General features: G+C 38.3%; 2 protein-coding genes across 3 annotated transcripts; both read left to right on the top strand.

Moving 5' to 3' along the window:
* The first annotated feature begins 10336 nt into the window (after positions 1–10336).
* Positions 10337–12611, top strand: LOC103706719. Of its 2 annotated transcripts, none has more exons than XM_017842677.3 (5): positions 10337–10857; positions 10963–11045; positions 11138–11174; positions 11329–11437; positions 11543–12611. In XM_017842677.3, the coding sequence occupies exons 1-5, from the start codon at positions 10620–10622 to the stop codon at positions 12168–12170; spliced, it is 1095 nt and encodes a 364-aa protein (XP_017698166.1). In that variant the 5' UTR covers positions 10337–10619; the 3' UTR covers positions 12171–12611. The 2 variants fall into 2 exon arrangements, with proteins under 2 accessions (XP_017698166.1, XP_017698168.1); XM_017842679.3 differs by having other exon boundaries at positions 10969–11045.
* Positions 12612–17587: 4976 nt separating this feature from the next.
* On the top strand, positions 17588–18187 carry LOC120112947 (E3 ubiquitin-protein ligase RING1-like). The gene has a single exon (XM_039133165.1). It carries the CDS (start codon positions 17588–17590, stop codon positions 18185–18187), a length of 600 nt encoding a protein of 199 aa, XP_038989093.1.
* Positions 18188–18725: the final 538 nt, after the last annotated feature.

An 18725-nucleotide genomic window follows, 5' to 3' on the forward strand; every position in this document is an offset into this window, starting at 1 on the left:
GGCGCCGGCTCTCCGATGCTTAAGTCAGAGGGGGGCAATCAGTGTTCAAAGGAGAAAGAAGACAGACAGTATATTTTTAGTTTTCTGTGTCCTCCCCCCCTTTTGAGAAGCGAGGGTTCTCTTTTATAGGAGGGTTGGTGTACCTGTGATGTGATGGGGCGAGGCCGTCGTACGGCTCAGCATGTTGCTTGGACTGGCAAACGATCGGACGAATCATTACATTAATGTCGGAAATGAGGCCGTCGTACGACCCGAGCTGGCACGTGATCAAGTGAATTATTGCATTGGTGTCGGAGGTGAGGCCGAGATCAGAGACTTATCACGGTTGATTGAACTCCGCTGAGCTGATTTGTCGTGGAGAGCCATGGGTCCGTAGACAATAGGAGCCATGCGCATTAATTGTTGAGTAAGCCGGAGGTGCGCATTAATTATTGAGTAAGCCGGAGGTGCGCATTAATTGCTGAGCAGGCCGGAGAGGCACATTAATTGTTGAGTGAACCGGGGGTCTGCAGAGGCCATGCGCATTAATTGCTGGGGCAGTGGCAGGATATGGCCCTCGGCCGGACTTCGGAGGGGTTCGACCGTAGTAGGTGGTCGACAGGGACAGACCTTTGAAGTCGGGAATTCTCCAGGTCGGAGGTTCTGAGGTCGGACGCCGACCTCAGTCGTCCGAGGTCGGCGGCCATGCGGCCATCCAGTGGCGGGGTTACTATATTACCGGGGGAAAACTGTATTCTCCCAAAACGGCCCATCATTTCAAAGATTTTATCTAAAATGGCTTTCTTCCTGTTATTTTTTTTCTGATTTTGTTGATTATATTCATACCCGACATGTGTAAGCTGTTGTTATACTTAAAAAAAACATTGACTGCCATAATAATTACAATAATCATTATTGATTTAAATAAAAATAATTTTATTTTTTTAACATTTTTACAAAATCATTATAATGATTGTTCCACGATAAATGAAAACATCAAAATTATCTCTCTTTAACTTTTATTCCATAAAATTTATATTTCAAAAAACTACTATTTTACTTTAGAAATATAAATAATAATTATTATTTATATTATATTGTAATAAATGATATATTATGATAATTCATATACCCGTTATTACGGGGTGATCAAAATAGTTGTAATGGCCAAGATATCGGTTATAGTACCAGCATATAAAATCCCATATTTGGTCGGAAGGAGTTGGAATCTGAAATTGGAGTGAACATGAACGGCTCCCACTTCAGCCGTTTGATAAGTTGCATTCCTTCTTTTTTTTTCTGAATGTCGGCCTCTATGCTAGGCCCATATGGTTCTACAAGCAGGCACAAGATTGGGTTTAATCTAGATAAATTAATTGACACGCAGATCCTGAGGGTTGTAAGGATGATGTGGTGGAGGTCATATATCAATTAAGAGGATTACAGAATTTGATGTATAAGCCTTCTGGTTTAAAAATAATAAATAAATAATGTACAAGGTGTGTGTTAAGCTTATCTGAATCCGGGCAAATAATGGCCCATTTCATATTGCTTTTTTTTCTTCTGTTTTTTGTTTTCAAAAACCTGAGAAAACTAAAATGAACTATACTGAGTTCATATATAATGAAATCCTTTTACTTTCTAAAGTCGTTTGTAAAATCTTTACAACTTTTTAATCAAATATTATTGCTTTAAAAAAGGAATGAGAATAAAAGTAAAGAACAACAGAAGATTCATACAAATGATATCTTCAACGCCAATCTCCATATGGAATTGCTCTAATCTGAGAAGAAATAAGAAGATATGGCTAAGTTTTCACAAGTTCCCTAGGGGAAGAAGACTGTGATAAATGGTAGCCAAATAGAACGATCAAGTTTATTCCAATGTCACTGATGAATTAACCAATATTAATCGAAGGAAAGGCTTAGAGCCTCAGGGAACATATCAATTTCTCCCAATGCCAAGCAAACCAATAAATTCCGCACGCGAACGATTAGCTTCACCCAACAAATCACATGCAGAATACCTCAAAAAGAATAATAGAATGATCATATAGTAGCCCACTCTCATTGATCATGCAAAAAGAATTTGAAGTAGACAAGATTCTAACCTCATCAAATTATACCTAATAACGCCATATAATACGTGTTTTTTTTTTTTTTGAAAGATCACTAAAAGTACATGGTTGGTAATAATCGAATCATATGCCAAATTTTAATTAAATTCCTCGAGTCTCTAACTATCTTTTCACCTTATACTAAGAAAATGAGCTGAATTGGTACACATCACTGCCTCAGTAGAAATAGTCTATAGGAGCTCGCACCAAAATATCAATACTATACATAGGAGGAGAAAGCATGACATGGGCATGGCATGATGGAGATTTGGCATTCGGCATCATGGCTATATGGTTTATATGACATGCATGGATGATAGAGTACAGAGGCAGAAATCCTTGAGTTGATCCGCATTCACAGGGATCACGTATGACCATACGCCATATTATATGCTTTGTTTTGTTGACCTTTGCAGGTTGGGTGTGCTGGTGAATCTTTCCACACCAGACCAGCTATATAAAATCCAGACCAACCGGGGCCAATTCAATATACCTCTTAGAGTCTTACACTAACAACTATACTAATTATTGTTCCTCGCATATTTCACTAATATGACACTCCAAAAATATTCTTTCTTAAGATACCTAACCCACAGAAGGATGCCCTAGATGCCCCCAAGTAGATTACTAGTTGAAGAGTGACTTGAAGCCATTCTGAAATCTAAATTCAAGTCTAAAAGTTTACAGGGTTGGATTTGTATCTTGCTGAACTGATATATTAAGGAGTCGAGCATCGGTCAGAAATTAGGTATGTGATTTATTAATATTCCATGCTCTCATACAATGTATAAATTTAATGCAAAAAATTGAAATACATACTATTTTGTTTTTTTTTTATCTTTTCATCAACACAAGAGAAATTAAATGCAGATTTGCCAGCACCCTCTGGAGTCTGTGTGCCCCCCTCAAAATAAAATACTTTATGTGGCTGTGTTGGAACAACAAGTTGAATGCTAGAGATGTAATTGGTATAAAGCTCCAGAAAAAATTAGGAAGCTATATTTTTTGCCAGCCTGCAACTGAAACTCTCGATCAACTTTTTGTTGATTGCCTGTTTTTTTGTACTATTTGAAAATCCTTATGCCTGCTTATGGGAGTTTTGCCATCTTTCAAATCTTTTGAAGAACTATGTGTGGGTTGGACCAGAAGGAACTTTCCAAGGACGTACTACTCATTGTGTGATGCTAATGCTTGTAGCTGCCATGAATTGGGACATCTGGAGAGAGAGGAATTCAAGAATTTTTCTGAACAAGCAGAAATCCATGACTACAATAGCCTCAGAGGGTCTCAGTTTGTTTAATAACTGGTCGATGCTTTGTAGTAACAAACAGCTAACTGAACATGGCAGCTTGTGGCACAAAAATCAAAAAATTGGCTACTGTATTTTCTAATGTTTGAAATTCAGAAGACTAGAGTTGGATTCAGTTGAAGATTATCTTTTAGAATGTCGAATTTCAAATGTGCTGTCTTCATAGAAGTTTTCTTCTCCATGTTTAAATAGAATTTTCACCTACCCTGTTGCTTTCTTTTTTGTCAGTCAGTATTGCAGTGTTATTTTGTCTCCTACTATCTTGTTATGGGTAAACTTCATCTACCCCTGTAATCAAAAGTTCTTTGCAACTGCCGCTGTAATTACATCCTATATCTGAAAAGCTCTTTTCAATCTGCAATAAGGCGGGTGGTGTTCTTACCTCCCTTCTACACACACACACACAAAAAAAATAAAAATCTTGACTGAGTTAGTTTTCCTATTAGGTTTCAAACTCACTGAATGCAGTTTAGTGAATTTTAGCTTTGATCTATTGGATATACTATAACCAATTGTGTGATACTTGCAGAAAAATTATTTGAAGACATTTGCTTGTGACTCAAATTTATGTATTAGGCTTAAAGAAGAGAAAAAGATATACTACAGTGACTTCCATTAGTTGTGGGGGGAATACTTTGAGGAATAGTTATAAAGAGAATTGGAAAATGCTAGCTCTGGCAAAGGATGCGGCAATGGAGGAAAAAACATGGAGATCTAATTCATGAAGCTAACCCAGAATTACTGAGATATCATGATTTGTCTATGACAATAGTGTATTACAGAATATTTTTTGGAGAACAGTTTAGGCTGCTCATAACTAGTTGTGGATGGTGAGATGGGGCAATGGATTGAGTTCCCATGCTCCTGATGAATCACTTTCATCGCATGTGTACCGGATGCCATAAGGTGTAATTCATGGGAGACATTGGATCCCACTTGGCACACCATAGCATATTTCTGCCTGCAAACTAAACCAGTTCCTTGCTTCACTTCTACATGCATGACCATAATTCAAATGATTTCTTGACATGACCTGAGAATCCACGACTGTCTACTACATTACAGAACTTACACAACTGACCCTATTTATTATTTTGAAAAAAGTTATTTAGGTGCACAAAACTTCTACTGCAATGTATGAAGCTTTAATTTCAGAGAGTCTTTCCATATTTTAAACCCATAAAAACAGTCATGATGAAGCAACCTTACCGTCGCATTAAGCCCTACCCTCCACCCAAGTTATTATTCACATCTCATAAATTTTTGGCATGCTTTTGATTCTTCCTTGATGCCTTGAACTTTTCAAACAACACATAACCTCTATTGAAGTAGTTTTGAAACCTTCAAATTCTTGACTTGAGAGGAAGTTTCTTAAAAGATGAGGAGATGGCAGATGCTTATTGGACCGAGCCTTACTACCAAGCACGACTTTCGCAACATACAAATGAGTTGACGATAGCATCATAGACGAAGTAACATGCACTAATTGGTGATTGGAAGTTTAGTCTGCACCTAGTATGAGCTTACCTTAAGGACATTTTAGCAAAATACTCAGAAAATAACACATCCCAGAAGAGGGGTGCAACCTTATACCTTAGTTCGCATTGCAACCTTATCTTTATATCATTGATTTTGAATGACACCACATACTTTTCATGCATGCGGACGATGAAGTGAACATGTCCAGTGCTATTTAACTTTAGGGCTTGTTTGGTTCATGACCGAAGTCAAAATCGAAATCAGAATAGATTGGAATCGAAATCGAAATAGCCATTCCTATTCCTCATGATATCAGAATGAAAATAAGACTCATTCTAATCAAACAGTTAGAATAGTAGTCACCTATTTTTTTTTATATCTGAGATTTTAACTTTTTTCAACCAAACAATTGCCCTGACGCAGTCACATTCTAGAACGCCAAAAACAAAGCTAAGTTCTAAAATCTTCTCAGGAACGCATGGGATCATTTTGGCAAGAGTAGGTAACCAGTGGACTTCCGCAAGCCTAATTTCACCCGTCATACAAGCCTTCATCCGACCCGATACGTTGCGCGGAATGAGCCGTTGGGCTCTTTCTTTTTTGAATAAAACCAGATGAGAAGAATCTATCCTACGGTTTTATGCTCTTTTTTTTATGCATGCCGTGACAAACCCGTCAGCTTCTATTGAGGGTTTTTGCGGAAAGCGAGGGCAAGTGGATCCCACTTTTTTACTTTTTTATTTTTTTAAAATAACATACCGACACGCAAGCATACCAATTATATGTAATTCTATGCTAAATAAAACTATATGTATTAATTAAATCACGAGCACCAAAGATTGCTAAGTTATTCACTACGGATCTAGTAATTCTCTCCAATACGGTGTGTAATTTTTGAGACTATTAGTTGTTGTTGGGACCAACTTGTCAGAATTTGTTTATTATTGGGCGGATCAAAATGCTCCCTGTCCAAGACAGGAAAAGAGTTAGGCATGATTTTATTGATATTTTAATCGTTCATAAAGTAAAGTATATTTTTTTCTTTCATCGTCTTTTTTAAAATAATCAAATTTATAACATAATATATTTACTTAATTAAATATATTTGCATGCCTTGAATGATGTTTCAATTGTCTTTTTTTTTTTTTTTTTTTTTTTGGAGCTATACTTGCAGTCGTAAATTCAAACCCATTTTACAACGAATTCTTGTACCCACAATTTTTCGATCCAAAATTTTGTGGATCCCGCATCTTGATGACTAATGAGACACAATTCAATTGACCAAAGGCGAGTGGAAGAGAGAGAGAGGATAGAGATGGAAAAGAGAGCTGAAATGGAGACAAAGAGTAGTTTCCATTGATTATAAACATGGACCCCAACATCCTGAGAGCCGAGTGGAAGGAAGGGAGGGGAATATATTGTAGCTTAAGTCTTCTCTATTTTCTTCCAAAATGTAAAGAAATTTAGTCTTCTAAAATAAAATCAAGAGTTAATTTGTATAATTGATCACTAGGCTGAATAAAGTATGATATAGGTCATGAGATAAAGATAAAATATTTTATGTACAGGAGTATGACTCACATCCAAGCGTGTGACAACGCCAATTAATTGGATGCGAGTGGTAGTAATTCCTATGGCTCTATTGGTGGTTTCTAATATGTTGCTTTTATCAAAAATTTAAACAAGCTAGGCTAATGTAATGCGCATGGAGGAAAGCAGTAACAGTGTTTTCCTTCCAGAAGAAAGGGTTAGGTAACTTGTATTAGTCATTTGTCATTCCAAGATATTTATGTGAGACTTGGATGGTGATTGGAGGAGTGTTAATTAATTTCCACATCCATGGAGATCGGACAATAAATGAATATAACGATGATGCAAGGATTCATGTTTGAATCCCTCAAGATGTGATATGATATTTATTCTGTAGTAGACCATCTGGTGTGAAATGAAAGTGAAGGTGTCGTCCTTTTGAAATTCTCCCATGGAAATACTACAAAATTCTCAGGCAATTCTTTTTTTTTTTTTTTAAAGCAAAGCAAGAATAAGATTTAGAACTGTAATTATTATCAAACTTGCTTAATTAAAATGCTCTCAACTCTAGAGCTATTCCAAATAAAAACACATAGTAAAAAATTATAATTACCCCAGGAAGAATAACTAACTCTATTCCATTTTTTTTCTGCAATGTCAATATTATTGCCTTGTGATATCATATTAGGCCATTGTGCCAATGAGTACATTGTACGTTAAGATCCTATCTGAAAACCTGATGCCATGTTAAGATTCTATATAAAATTTTGAGCATTTAGATAGATCGATCGGTGCAATAGTATATAAGAACCACAAGAGTCCTTAATCTATCCGATATGGGACTATTATTCCTTAACATATCCAAAGACGTAAAGAAAGTAGGGCAGCTTGCGTTATTTTCATCAAGGCAAAAGTTTAGAGAACGAGTTAGGTATATGTGACGTATGCACTAGAGACGATGAACATGGTTGGCATATGTTCTCATGCAAACTATCTTCTAGCTATTTAATTTTTTTTTCCCTTTTTTTAGAAATCTTCTTTTGCATAAGGAAAAAGAAAAAGGGCAGGGGGGCACTCGGGTTGCACATGTTGCGCATACAACCGGAAGTTTCAAGCTACTCCACCATGCACGCCCAACCTTCTCCTGAAAATGAAATAAGCCATTACCTGATTCGAACATTTCAAGCGCCTTCAACCCCTAAACATGCATCATTTTAACTAGCCCCAGTTAAGATTAATTGGATCAATTTAAATAAATTAATAAAGAATTAATATATGAACTTTGATACAAAACCAGACCAACACACTTATAACTAGATACTAAAAGGCACCTAATCTGGTCATTATACCACCAACCAATATGGTAAATATGCTTCCAAAAGTTCAAAGGACCTCGAAGAATGTCACAAATTAGGCTCCACAAAGCTCAAGAAAAGAAATCCCTCCCCATCTCATCTGGGTGCAGCTTTGGCCCCTACGCGGGTCGCGTCCATGGACCCGTACCCAACCCTCATAAACGCTATTTTTAAGTTATCGTACGTTAACCTGCTGATACTTTGTCTCACAAAGTCTGCTTAATTTCCGGCCGGGACCAAGAATGTTATTGCTGCAAACGTAGTGGTTGTCCCTTAACTAGCCCCAGTTAAGATTAGTTGGCTAAAAAAAATCATAAACAAAGAATATATGAACTTTGACACAAAACCAAACCAACATATTTAAAACTAGATACTAAATGGCACATAATCTGGTCATTACACCACCAACCAATATGGTAAATATGCTTCCAAAACAAGGACAATTCACATTCCTATAAGTCAAAGAAAGTCATCAAACAGGGACCACAACAATCATGATTAAATCTCCATCCAAAAAGAGCTCCGTGCCCTTCTAATCTTGGTGTACATTGGGCTATATGGATCAAATTATTTTATTAAATAAGTAACCCAATTCGAGCAGCAACAAGTTGAATCAAGTTAAATAGTTTTAAAGAGGTTGAATAATATTGCCGCTTCTGAAAGCAGTGGTTGTCAGATGTGATAGGTTCGAGGACTAGCCGCACCGGGCAAGTTCAAGTTGTGGAATTTTTTTCTGTGGTCCCGGACTCCAAATTCAATCATTTGGGTGTCCTACTTAGAAAAAAAATGTTGTTGGTTTGCGCTGTGATGGACTCAAGAGTCTCGGTACCAGTTTCCATGCAGGATTTAAATCTTTGACAGCTTCGGGTGGTTATTCTCAAGAAAAAGGAGGATAAACAACCGCTCCAGTTGGCTTCTTGGTAGACCGCAAGGCTGGTTTTAATCCTTGACTTGATTGGATGGGCTGGAATGGCTGGCCAAGGGGGACGGAACGACCCAAATATGTTAGGAAATTGTCATCTTTCTTTGAGAAAAAGATAGATAGCGATCAGCCATAAATATATTACATGAATTTTTCAACATATGAATGTTCTTGACATTAACATGCAAAGAAGAAAATTCCAAATTGCGAATCCCTCACTTCTCTCTTATATATTTGGGTGTAATGCTGATAACCTCCAAGAATTTTTGTCTAATTATAGAATAGGAACATGTCTCCTTCGAAGTTTTTGTCTAACACTTGTGCTGAGGAGCCGTTATCAAGCATTACACCTTCTCTACTTAACTCCTGAAAGGTAGACAACTAGGAGCGATCAAAATAAACATGCAAATTAGCTCCAGAATCAAGCAACCAATCACAAGAAGAATAGACACAGAATATTAAAGGGTTTGATTTTCTAACCTAAAGAAAGATCCAGAACCATCTTCAACCATGTTCGCTTGAGGTTTAGATAATCCTTTCTTCCAAGATTCAGTCTTTTTATGGTAGTAGTCCTTCGCCATATGATTGATCTGTCTGCACATGAAGCAGAAGGTCTCCTTCCTTTTTGGCTTCTCATTTGGATGGTTATGGATTTTAGGAGGTTTAGAGGAAAAAAATTCCAAATTGTGAATCCCTCACATATTTGGGTGTAATGCTTGATAACCTTCAAGAATTTTTGTCTAATTATAGAATAGGAACATGTCTCCCTTAATGAATTCCAATGTTTTACAAAATTGTATAGCGGAAAGAATGCCTTAAGATTAAACTTCCGAAATTACCGGTTGCATTTGGCCATAGGAAGTGGCTACAAGCTAGCTAAGTGACAGGCTATGACGATCTATTTTATGAGTACATGCTAAAGCAATAATTTTTATGCCACTTGGGCTGTGGAGTGAATCCCAGTATCATCGCATGAGTCACAGTCATTCCATGCACTGATTTGCTTCCAATGCCTGTGTGTGCACTGAGCGTAACTTCAAGATCAGGTATTTGTGAGCTAAAAAGGCATTACTTGAGTTGATATAGTAGGGATGTTTTTATCAAGGAAGAGCAGAGAATAACGTTCAACAAACTCTCTGAGCCGTGAGATTATTCTTTGTTCAGGTGGCCTAACATTGTAAAACTAACTGCTTTTAGCCTGTTATAATAAGTGGAGGATGAGTATTCTACGTTGAAAAATAATGGAACTGATAAGTTGCATGTAATTAGCCAACATGACGAGAGGTGTGGAGAAAAAATGCTGCGAGATTATTTTTGGGCAAGTTAGATTAATTCCGTGATTCTCGACGAGAGAGTGACATCTATCTTCAGGTCTCGGTCTCGCCGACAGCTCGCATCAAAGAGTCAGCAACGTGATCTCACAGAGTTCCTACTTCCCACCGCTCCTCCACCTCACCCTTCTCTCTCTCATAGCCATACATGCATGCATGCGCATGTGTTGATGTTGCCAAGGCTTACATGTATGCGTATGTATGGGTGCATGGTGTTCCAACTCCATGCGCGCATAAGCAATTAGCTTCCGCGTGTGAACATCCCAATATCAACACATGCCCACTCATGCATAGGCTATACATAGAATGGGGGGAGAGAGAGAGAGAAAGAGTTGTCTCTGAGCGTTAGGATTAGGGTTTTTGGAGGTTCTTCCTTGTTTCTCTCTCTCCAGATGTCAGCTAAGATGATATGATGGCGAATTGATGATCTAACCCATCTCGCTTGCTTGATGGGATCACCATCGATCGGTGGGCCAATCCAGTCTCAGGTGTTCCTTGGATTCTAGAGGAAGTGATCGGGCAATTGGAGATGGTTAGAGCTACCTCTTGGTTTATCTTGCTAATTTCATCCTTGAGTGAGAACTAAGGAGTAGGAAGTATGATGGCAAAGAAATTTTCTGAGAAATCTACTGACAAAGAAGAAGATGAGGAGGATGGTGATGAAAACCCAAGACATGGAGGAAGCTCGAGCAATAGCACGACTGATGAAAGCAAGAAGAAGGGGAGCTCAGGATCCGTACGGCAATACATCCGATCGAAGAATCCTAGGTTACGATGGACACCGGATCTCCATCGTTGCTTTGTTCATGCTGTCGAGAGGCTCGGTGGCCAAGATCGTGAGTTGATCATGATACTTTCTGATGCGCAATAAGATATGGATTCTTACCGATTTTCTATTTTAAGATTTCATCAATCTGTTCGTCTTCTTCTTCACTCTTGAGGTGCAGGAGCAACGCCTAAGTCAGTTCTCCGGTCGATGAACATCAAGGGCCTTAGCATCGCTCATATCAAGAGTCACTTACAAGTAATTTCTTCAACTAATCTGATATTACTATTCATATATGTTAAATTTCCTATTTCCTTCTCTTTATAATGGTGAAATTTGTTTGATGTCAGATGTATAGGAGCAAAAAGATTGATGAATCCGGTCAAGGTAAGCTAATTCTCGATGGAAGGCACTATAAGAAAGCTCAAAATAGGATTTATTATTTCTTCATGGATGATATATACATAGTTTAAGGCTCACCTTTAAAATTGCAGTTACAGATGATTTTTTTTTTTTTTGCTAAAACGGAAGTATCATGCAGTTACAAATGATTCGAAGAACATGGTTGAAGACAGGGAGCGGTACGCAGACAGCTTTAACCATCTTCCCATGTTACGTGACTTTCATCAAAGACCTCATACCTGTTCAAGGTTTATTTAGTTCATTAGATTACAACCATCCTTCATTAATTGTTATAGAAACATGCTCAACTTAAGCAATCCCATGACATACTATATATCCTTATTCCTAACCAGATATGACTCTTCTTTGAATGGTCATGGGTATTGGGATACCATGAGTCTGGGGCTTCACAGTTCAGCTGCAGAGATGATCTTCAGAGGTCATCAAGGTGTGAATGTGATGGGCATTCGGGATATCCATATGGGCAGTTTTACTCGAAACGATCGAGCTAGCAGCGAGGGCGGAACATTTGAAGATTTCCATCAGCTATATGATCATAAAATTGGAAGACACCAGTTCAGACCAAGAGGAGTAGAACCCTACTCCATATCCCAGTTGCATGAAAGAGGAATCCAGCAGGCTGGTCGATTTAGCAAGACCTGCACCCAAGAGATTGAACAGCAAAGAACGACACCATCACCGAGCCTGGGAGGGCAACGCATGATGAGATGGAGATACGACGATCACGGGCCGGATCTGGATCTATCGCTTAACATCGCATCGAGGCATGAGAAGAGGAAAAGAGATTGGGAGGCTGAGGAGGCAGACAATAGTTTATCCCTCGCCTTGATCTCTCCTTTCTCAAAACAGGAAGGATGTTCCAGAGATGCCGAGAGAGCCTCAAAGCTAATCAGTTTGAAAGAGAGAGACTACAGTGGGGAGCATGCAAGAGGGACAAGTACTCTAGATCTGACTATATGAGTTGAATGTAGTGAGATCTTGTGGTACTTGTCCGAAGGAAGGTTGGAAGATAGCCCACACGCACTAGTTGCTACTCTTTTAGTTTGTATTGTACTCACTACGTAGGTTTTGGAGCCCAATAGGATTCTTCAGAGACTTCCATATAAGCTTTTCCAAGTTCCAAACGAAGGCCAAGCTCAAAGAGACCTTGGAAAAAATTGGTGATCAGGAGCACGTGGTCTGACCTGCGTGCCTTTTTCGTCGTGGAATTCAATGATGGCGTATGAAGTTGGAACGAGCGGATGCCGTTGACGAGATTCCTACACCGACTTTCGACTTACCCCTGCCTATCTGCCGAGCTTCCTGCCATTGATTTCGATGGCCAATGGCACTGTTGTAAGAATAGTCTACTGTACTAATAAATAATTATAGTGAACTTTCCTCTCTTTTTTTTTGTTTTTATTTAACAAGATTTAGGGACCACTTAGGACTCTCATATGCTTTATTTTCCTGCTATTTCATTTATACTAGGTCATGTCTTGCATTAGTACGTATACTTTCCTTGTTTGATGGTAACCATACAGCTCTTTTAAAACTTCTTTTTCCTTTAAACATGTAAACAAAAGCGGTCACTCTTATCATTAAGTTGTTTTTTATTAAGAAAACCAAAATTAATTTGTTGCGATAGTTTTGATATATTTGGTTAATCATAAAAAAGTGGTATATCCTATAGTGACTTAAGTTTAGTTGAGAATCTATTTTCTAAAAAAGTTGTATAAAATACCTATCATACATTTAATAAAGAGGAAGACTTTATACATGGGTTTTGATATCTTAAGGGTACTTTTAGAGAAAAAGAAAGGACTCCAATTGCCAACCATTGGAAAAGTAGCTTTTTCGTACGTGTCCTCCATGATTTTTTTTCATAGAACATGAGAATCTTATTTTATAGAAATGCCACTTTTTTCATTTTTCTTTTTTGAAAACTCCAACAAAATAAAGGTGTTTTTTGTTTGTTTTTCAATTAACCACACTCACCCCATTCTTTTCATGCATGAATTGAGTCCTAAGATTGTGTGAGACGATAAAATAATATATTAATATTTGTAAATGATTTGAAATAATTAAAAGCATGTGCCTCCAATGTGGCGCCAAACCAATGTCAAATTATACCAGATAATTGGTATGGTTGATCGTATTTTAGATTCTAAAACCTGCCAATAGATCTCGGCAATAAGATAAATTTGCCGTTCAAACAATTTTTTTTGGAGAAATTACTTCCGCACCCTCCAAAAGACTCCACTATAACCGTAAATCCCAGTTGACTAGTTTCATAACAACTGGTCCAGCACATTTTCAACTATTTTTTTATGAGACGAAAGTACCCCTCCCTCATAAGTACCCGGTTTCTTCTTCCCAAACCGAAACTCACCTTCTTCTTCCCTCATTACGCCTTCCTATCCCCCGCCACGGCTGACGTCCACTCCCCCGTCCACCGCCTCGATGCTCTCCAATCCGCCGCCGCACTCATCTTCCTCCTCCTCGCCGCCGCCACCACCCTCCTCCCGCGCCCCCACTCCCAACCTTCTCTTCCTCCTCGCTTCGCTCGCCTTTGCCCTCCTCTCCGCAGCCTCCGCCCACTCGACCGCCGCCTACTAGATCTCCGACCTCCAGGCCAAGTGCGACTCCCTCTCCGCCGCCGCCTCCCTTGCCCTCGCCATCCACGCGCGCTTCTTCCCCACCATTGCCGCCCGCAAGAGGATCCGGAGGAGAAAAGGTCTCGGTCGCGCTCCACCGGCCACGTCGTCAAGCCACCGCCGGCCTCAGCACTCTTCCGGCGCTACCAGCCTCGCAGGAGGAGAAGAAAGAAGAAAAATTTTCCGAAAGAAGAAAAGAAAAAAGGAAAGGAAAAAGAAAAGAAAGAAAAAGAAAAAGGAAAAAAAGAAATAAAAAAAGAAAAGAAAAATAAACAAATAAATAAATAAATGCATAAATATATATATATATATAAATGAATGAATAAATAAATAAACAATTAATATAATAAATAAATATATTTCAATAAAATAAAATAATAAAATAAATAAATAAAAATTAAATAAATAAATAATGATCCGACACTCTTTCGGCGCCGCCGACCTCGCGGGAGAAGAAGAAAGGAGGGAGGAGAAGAAAGAAGAAAGAAGAAGAAGCTTCGGAAAGAACAGAAGAAAAAAGATAAGAAAAGAAAAAGAAAAAAATAAAAAAATAAAACGGAATAAAAGAAGAAAAAATAAATAAATAAATGCATAAATATATATATGAATGAACGAATAAATAAAAAAATAATTAAGATAATAAATAAATATATTTCAATGAAATAAAAATAATAAATAAATAAATAACTAAATAAATAAATGACGATCCTGCACTCTTCCGGCGCCATCGGCCTTGCGAGAGGAGAAGAAAGGAGGGAGGAGAAGAAAGAAGAAAGAAGAAGAAACTTCGGAAAGAAGAGAAGAAAAAAGAAAAGAAAAAAAGAAATAAAAAAAAAGAAATATATATATATATATGAATGAATGAATAAATAAATAAATAATATAATAAATAAATATATTTTAATGAAATAAAATAATAAATAAATAACAATCCAACACTCTTCCGACGCCGGAAGAAAAGAAAAAAAAGAAAAGGAAAGAAAAGAAAAAGAAAAAAAAATAAAGTTAACTCATCATTGCAATAATATAGCATGACACATATTTAAGTAAGCTTGGCACGCAGTTAATCAATGTTTGAACACATAATTTAGCCTGGCATATAGTTAAGTAAGCTTGGAACATACTTAATCTAGCCTAACACAAGTTAAATCATCTCATAAATATAGTTAAGTCTTCTCTGCACATATTTAAATTTTCTCTGCACACAGTTAATCAATATCACACAGTTAAATCTTTTCGGCACACAGTTAAGTAAGCTTGGAATATACTTAATCTAGCATGGCACACAGTTTAATCATCTCATAATATAGTTAAGTCTTCTCTGCATATAGTTAAATCTTCTTTGTACATAGATTAGTCTTCTTTGTACACAGTTAAATCTTCTTTGAATATAGTCTTCTCTGCACACAGTTAAGTCTTCTTTGCACAGTTAAATTTTCTATGCACACAGTTAAGTCTTTTCTGTGCACACAATTAAATCTTCGTTGCACACAATTAAGTTAAGAATTAACTACTCAAAAAAAGAGTTAACTGATTTCAAACTTTTTGCAATATTAAGTCATCTTAACTTAATTATGTGCAAAGAAGATTTAACTGTGTGCAGAGAAGACTTAATTATATTCCAAGATGATTTAACTGTGCGCCAGGCTAGATTAAGTATGTTTCAAACTTATTTAACTGTGTGCCAGGCTAGATTAAATGTTCAAACATTGATTAACTGCGTACCAAGTTTACTTAAATGTATGCTATGCTATATCATTGCAATGGTGAGTTAACTTTATTTTTCTTTATTTTTCTTTTTTTCTTTTCTTTCCCTTTTTTTTCTTCCGGCGCCGATCGTTATTTATTTATTTATTTAGTTATTTATTTTTTTATTTTTTTATTTCATTGAAATATATTTATTTATTATCTTATTTATTTATTTATTTATTCGTTCATTCATATATATATATATATATATATTTTTCTTTTTCTTCTTTTTTTCTTTTTTGTACTTTTTTTTCTTTTTTTTCTTTTCTTCTTTCCGAAGCTTCTTATTCTTTCTTCTTTCTTCTCGGAAGAGTGCCAGATCGTTATTTATTTATTATTTTATTTTATTCAAATATATTTATTTATTATCTTATTTATTTATTCGTTCATTCATATATATATATTTATTTATGCATTTATTTATTTATTTATTCATTTATTCTTCTTTTATTCCTTTTTTTCTTTTTTTTCTTTTTTTTCTTCTCTTCTTCCCGAAGCCTCTTCTTCTTTCTTCTCCTCCCGCGAGGCCAGCGGCGCCGAAAGAGTGTCGAAACATTATTTATTTATTTAGTTATTTTATTTATTATTTTATTTTATTAAAATATATTTATTTATTATCTTAATTGTTTATTTATTGATTCATTCATATATATATATATATATATATGTATTTATTTATTTATTTTTCTTTCTTTTCCTTTTCTTTTCTCTTTTCTTCTCTTCTTCCTGAAGCTTCTTCTTTCTTCTTTCTTCTTTCTTCTCCTCCCTCCTTTCTTCTCCTCCTGCGAGGCCGGTGGTGGCTCGGCGACGTGGCCAGTGAAGCGTAGCCGAGACTCTTTCTTCTCTGGATTCTTTCGCGGGCAGCGACGGTGGGGAAGAAGTGCGGGTGGAGGGCGAAGGCAAGGGAGGCGGCGGCGGAGACAGCGGTGGAGAGGGAGTCACACTTGGCTTGGAGGTCGAAGGTCTGGTAGGCGGTGGCCGAGTGGGCGGAGGCTGCGGAGAGGAGGGCAAAGGTGAGGGAAGCAAGGAGGAAGAGGAGGTCGGGAGTGAGAGGGTGCGGCCGTGCGGGAGGAGGAGGGTGGCGGCGGCGAGGAGGAGGAAGATGAGTGTGACTGCAGACTGGAAGGCGCCGAGGCGGTGGACAGGGAAGCGGCCGTCGGCCGCCGGCCGCGGCGTGGGATAGGAAGGCGTAATGGGGGAAGAAGAAGGTAAGTTTCAATTTGGGAAGAAGAAACCGAGTATTTATGAGGGAGGGGTATTTTTATCTCATAGAAAAAAAAAGAAATATTCTTAAGGATCGGAAATTAAATTTACTGAAATTGTTGGTCTAGTCGTTACGAGACTACTCAATAGGAATTTATTGTTATAGTGGAGTCTTCTAGAGCGTGGGGGATTAATTTCCCCTTTTTTTTTCTTTAAATCACTGTAGATTTTGTGCTCCCGTGGTCCACAATGTCAAATGGATAACCGAACGATCCGTTCAACCGCAAGATCTTATACCATTGAATGTGGGAACCCAAAAGTCGAGGCCATCAATTAACGGCCATCTCCTCTTTTCAGTTTTCAATGCAACTCTCGGTGCCCCTCGATAACTCTAAGTCGGTCTCCTACTCGGAAGTGGATTATATCTTGGCTAATTTCCTATTCCCCCTACTCTTTAAATTGCTACTCCTACTTATATTAGGATTTAGGAAAACTGTCTTTAAACGCGTCCTATATATTCTCTCCACCATAGCCTTCGGTAGGCAACCCTCCTTTCTTCTCCTCCTTTGTTCGTCGACCACTCTTCCTTCTGTAGGCAACCCTTCTTTCTTCTCCTCCTTTGTTCGTCGACCACTCTCCTTCTGTAGGTAACCCGTCTTTCTTCCCCTTCTTTGTTCGTCGACCACTCTCTCCTTGGTCATCATGCAGCTCCACCGACGTCAAGAAACCACTCTCGACCTCTCGGTGACTCGATTCAGAGACCATGTCGACCGAATACTGAGGAACACGATGGCGCTCAAAGTCCTGTTGAAGGAGACACGCCGGACGTTCCTGTGCTTTGAGGACGGATACAAGATCCTGAAGACCGTGACTGAGGTTCCTACTACCGAGAAGCTGGAGGCTTTCAGTCTCGACGGCTTCCTATCGCTTGAGCTGTCGTCCAAAGCCGTCGCTAGCGTTCTCCGTGGACCGTTTTCCGATGACTGGAAAGAACGCTACTTTGAGGGGGTCATATCGTATCTCGCTCATGCACATGCGAAGGATGCAGTAGCCTCTCCACTCGACACGGTGGCTCTGAAGGCAGAGTTTGAGGTGATGACAGATATCCTGGAGCCTAGCGAGAAGTGTATGGTGTGTCTGGCGGAGTTCCAGCCGAGCGAGGTGGTGGAGCGCAAGCCGTGCGGCCATACATACCATGAGGTTTGCATGAAATACTACATCAAGCATAATATAGATTGCCCGACGTGCTACTACGATGATCCTGCGTCTTCATCAAAGTCAAACTTCGCCCCGTGGGAATATACTAGTAAGGTGTCTCGTGATTTTCTCGACACTGACGATGTTGAGACTGAAGAGGAGAGTTCTGAAGAGCCCACTGAGATGTGTTGAAAAAATAATTTGTAATTTTTTGGAAGCTGAAGAATCATGGATTAGTCTTCAATGTATCTGGAAGCTGAAGAATCAAGTGGAAGAACCAAGAAGAGAACTGTAGTATGTGACTGTGTTTAATTACATTATTTAAGCATGTTAGTTTCAGCTTCTTTTTTTTTCTGAGTAGTATGAGTAGAGAAGTAAGTTGTAGTTTGAGCCATGGCGCCTGCCTCCTTAATGTTAATAGCAAATAAAATCAGTTACATGACTTTAAGGTAATTGTGAACCAGGCAATGTCTTTATTGATATAGGAGAGTTCAACATGCGGTGGCTTTACCAAGCCAATCAGTTGGAATGCAGCTTCAACTCCCCGTAATTGCTAATAACCTGCACCAGCTTGGCTGGAAGTCCAAGCATTGATGGGATCTAATCTGTCTGTGAAAATGAGTTCGGTCAGAGTCCAGTGGCTGATTTGTTTAGGTTGGGCAATACAGCCAGTGATCGGCTTCGTTGCCTCGGTCTCAGGACACTCTTTATCTAAAAATTTTGGCTCCTA

Source organism: Phoenix dactylifera, chromosome 13 (genome assembly GCF_009389715.1).
Source record: "Phoenix dactylifera cultivar Barhee BC4 chromosome 13, palm_55x_up_171113_PBpolish2nd_filt_p, whole genome shotgun sequence".
In the NCBI taxonomy this organism is placed as follows: domain Eukaryota; kingdom Viridiplantae; phylum Streptophyta; class Magnoliopsida; order Arecales; family Arecaceae; genus Phoenix; species Phoenix dactylifera.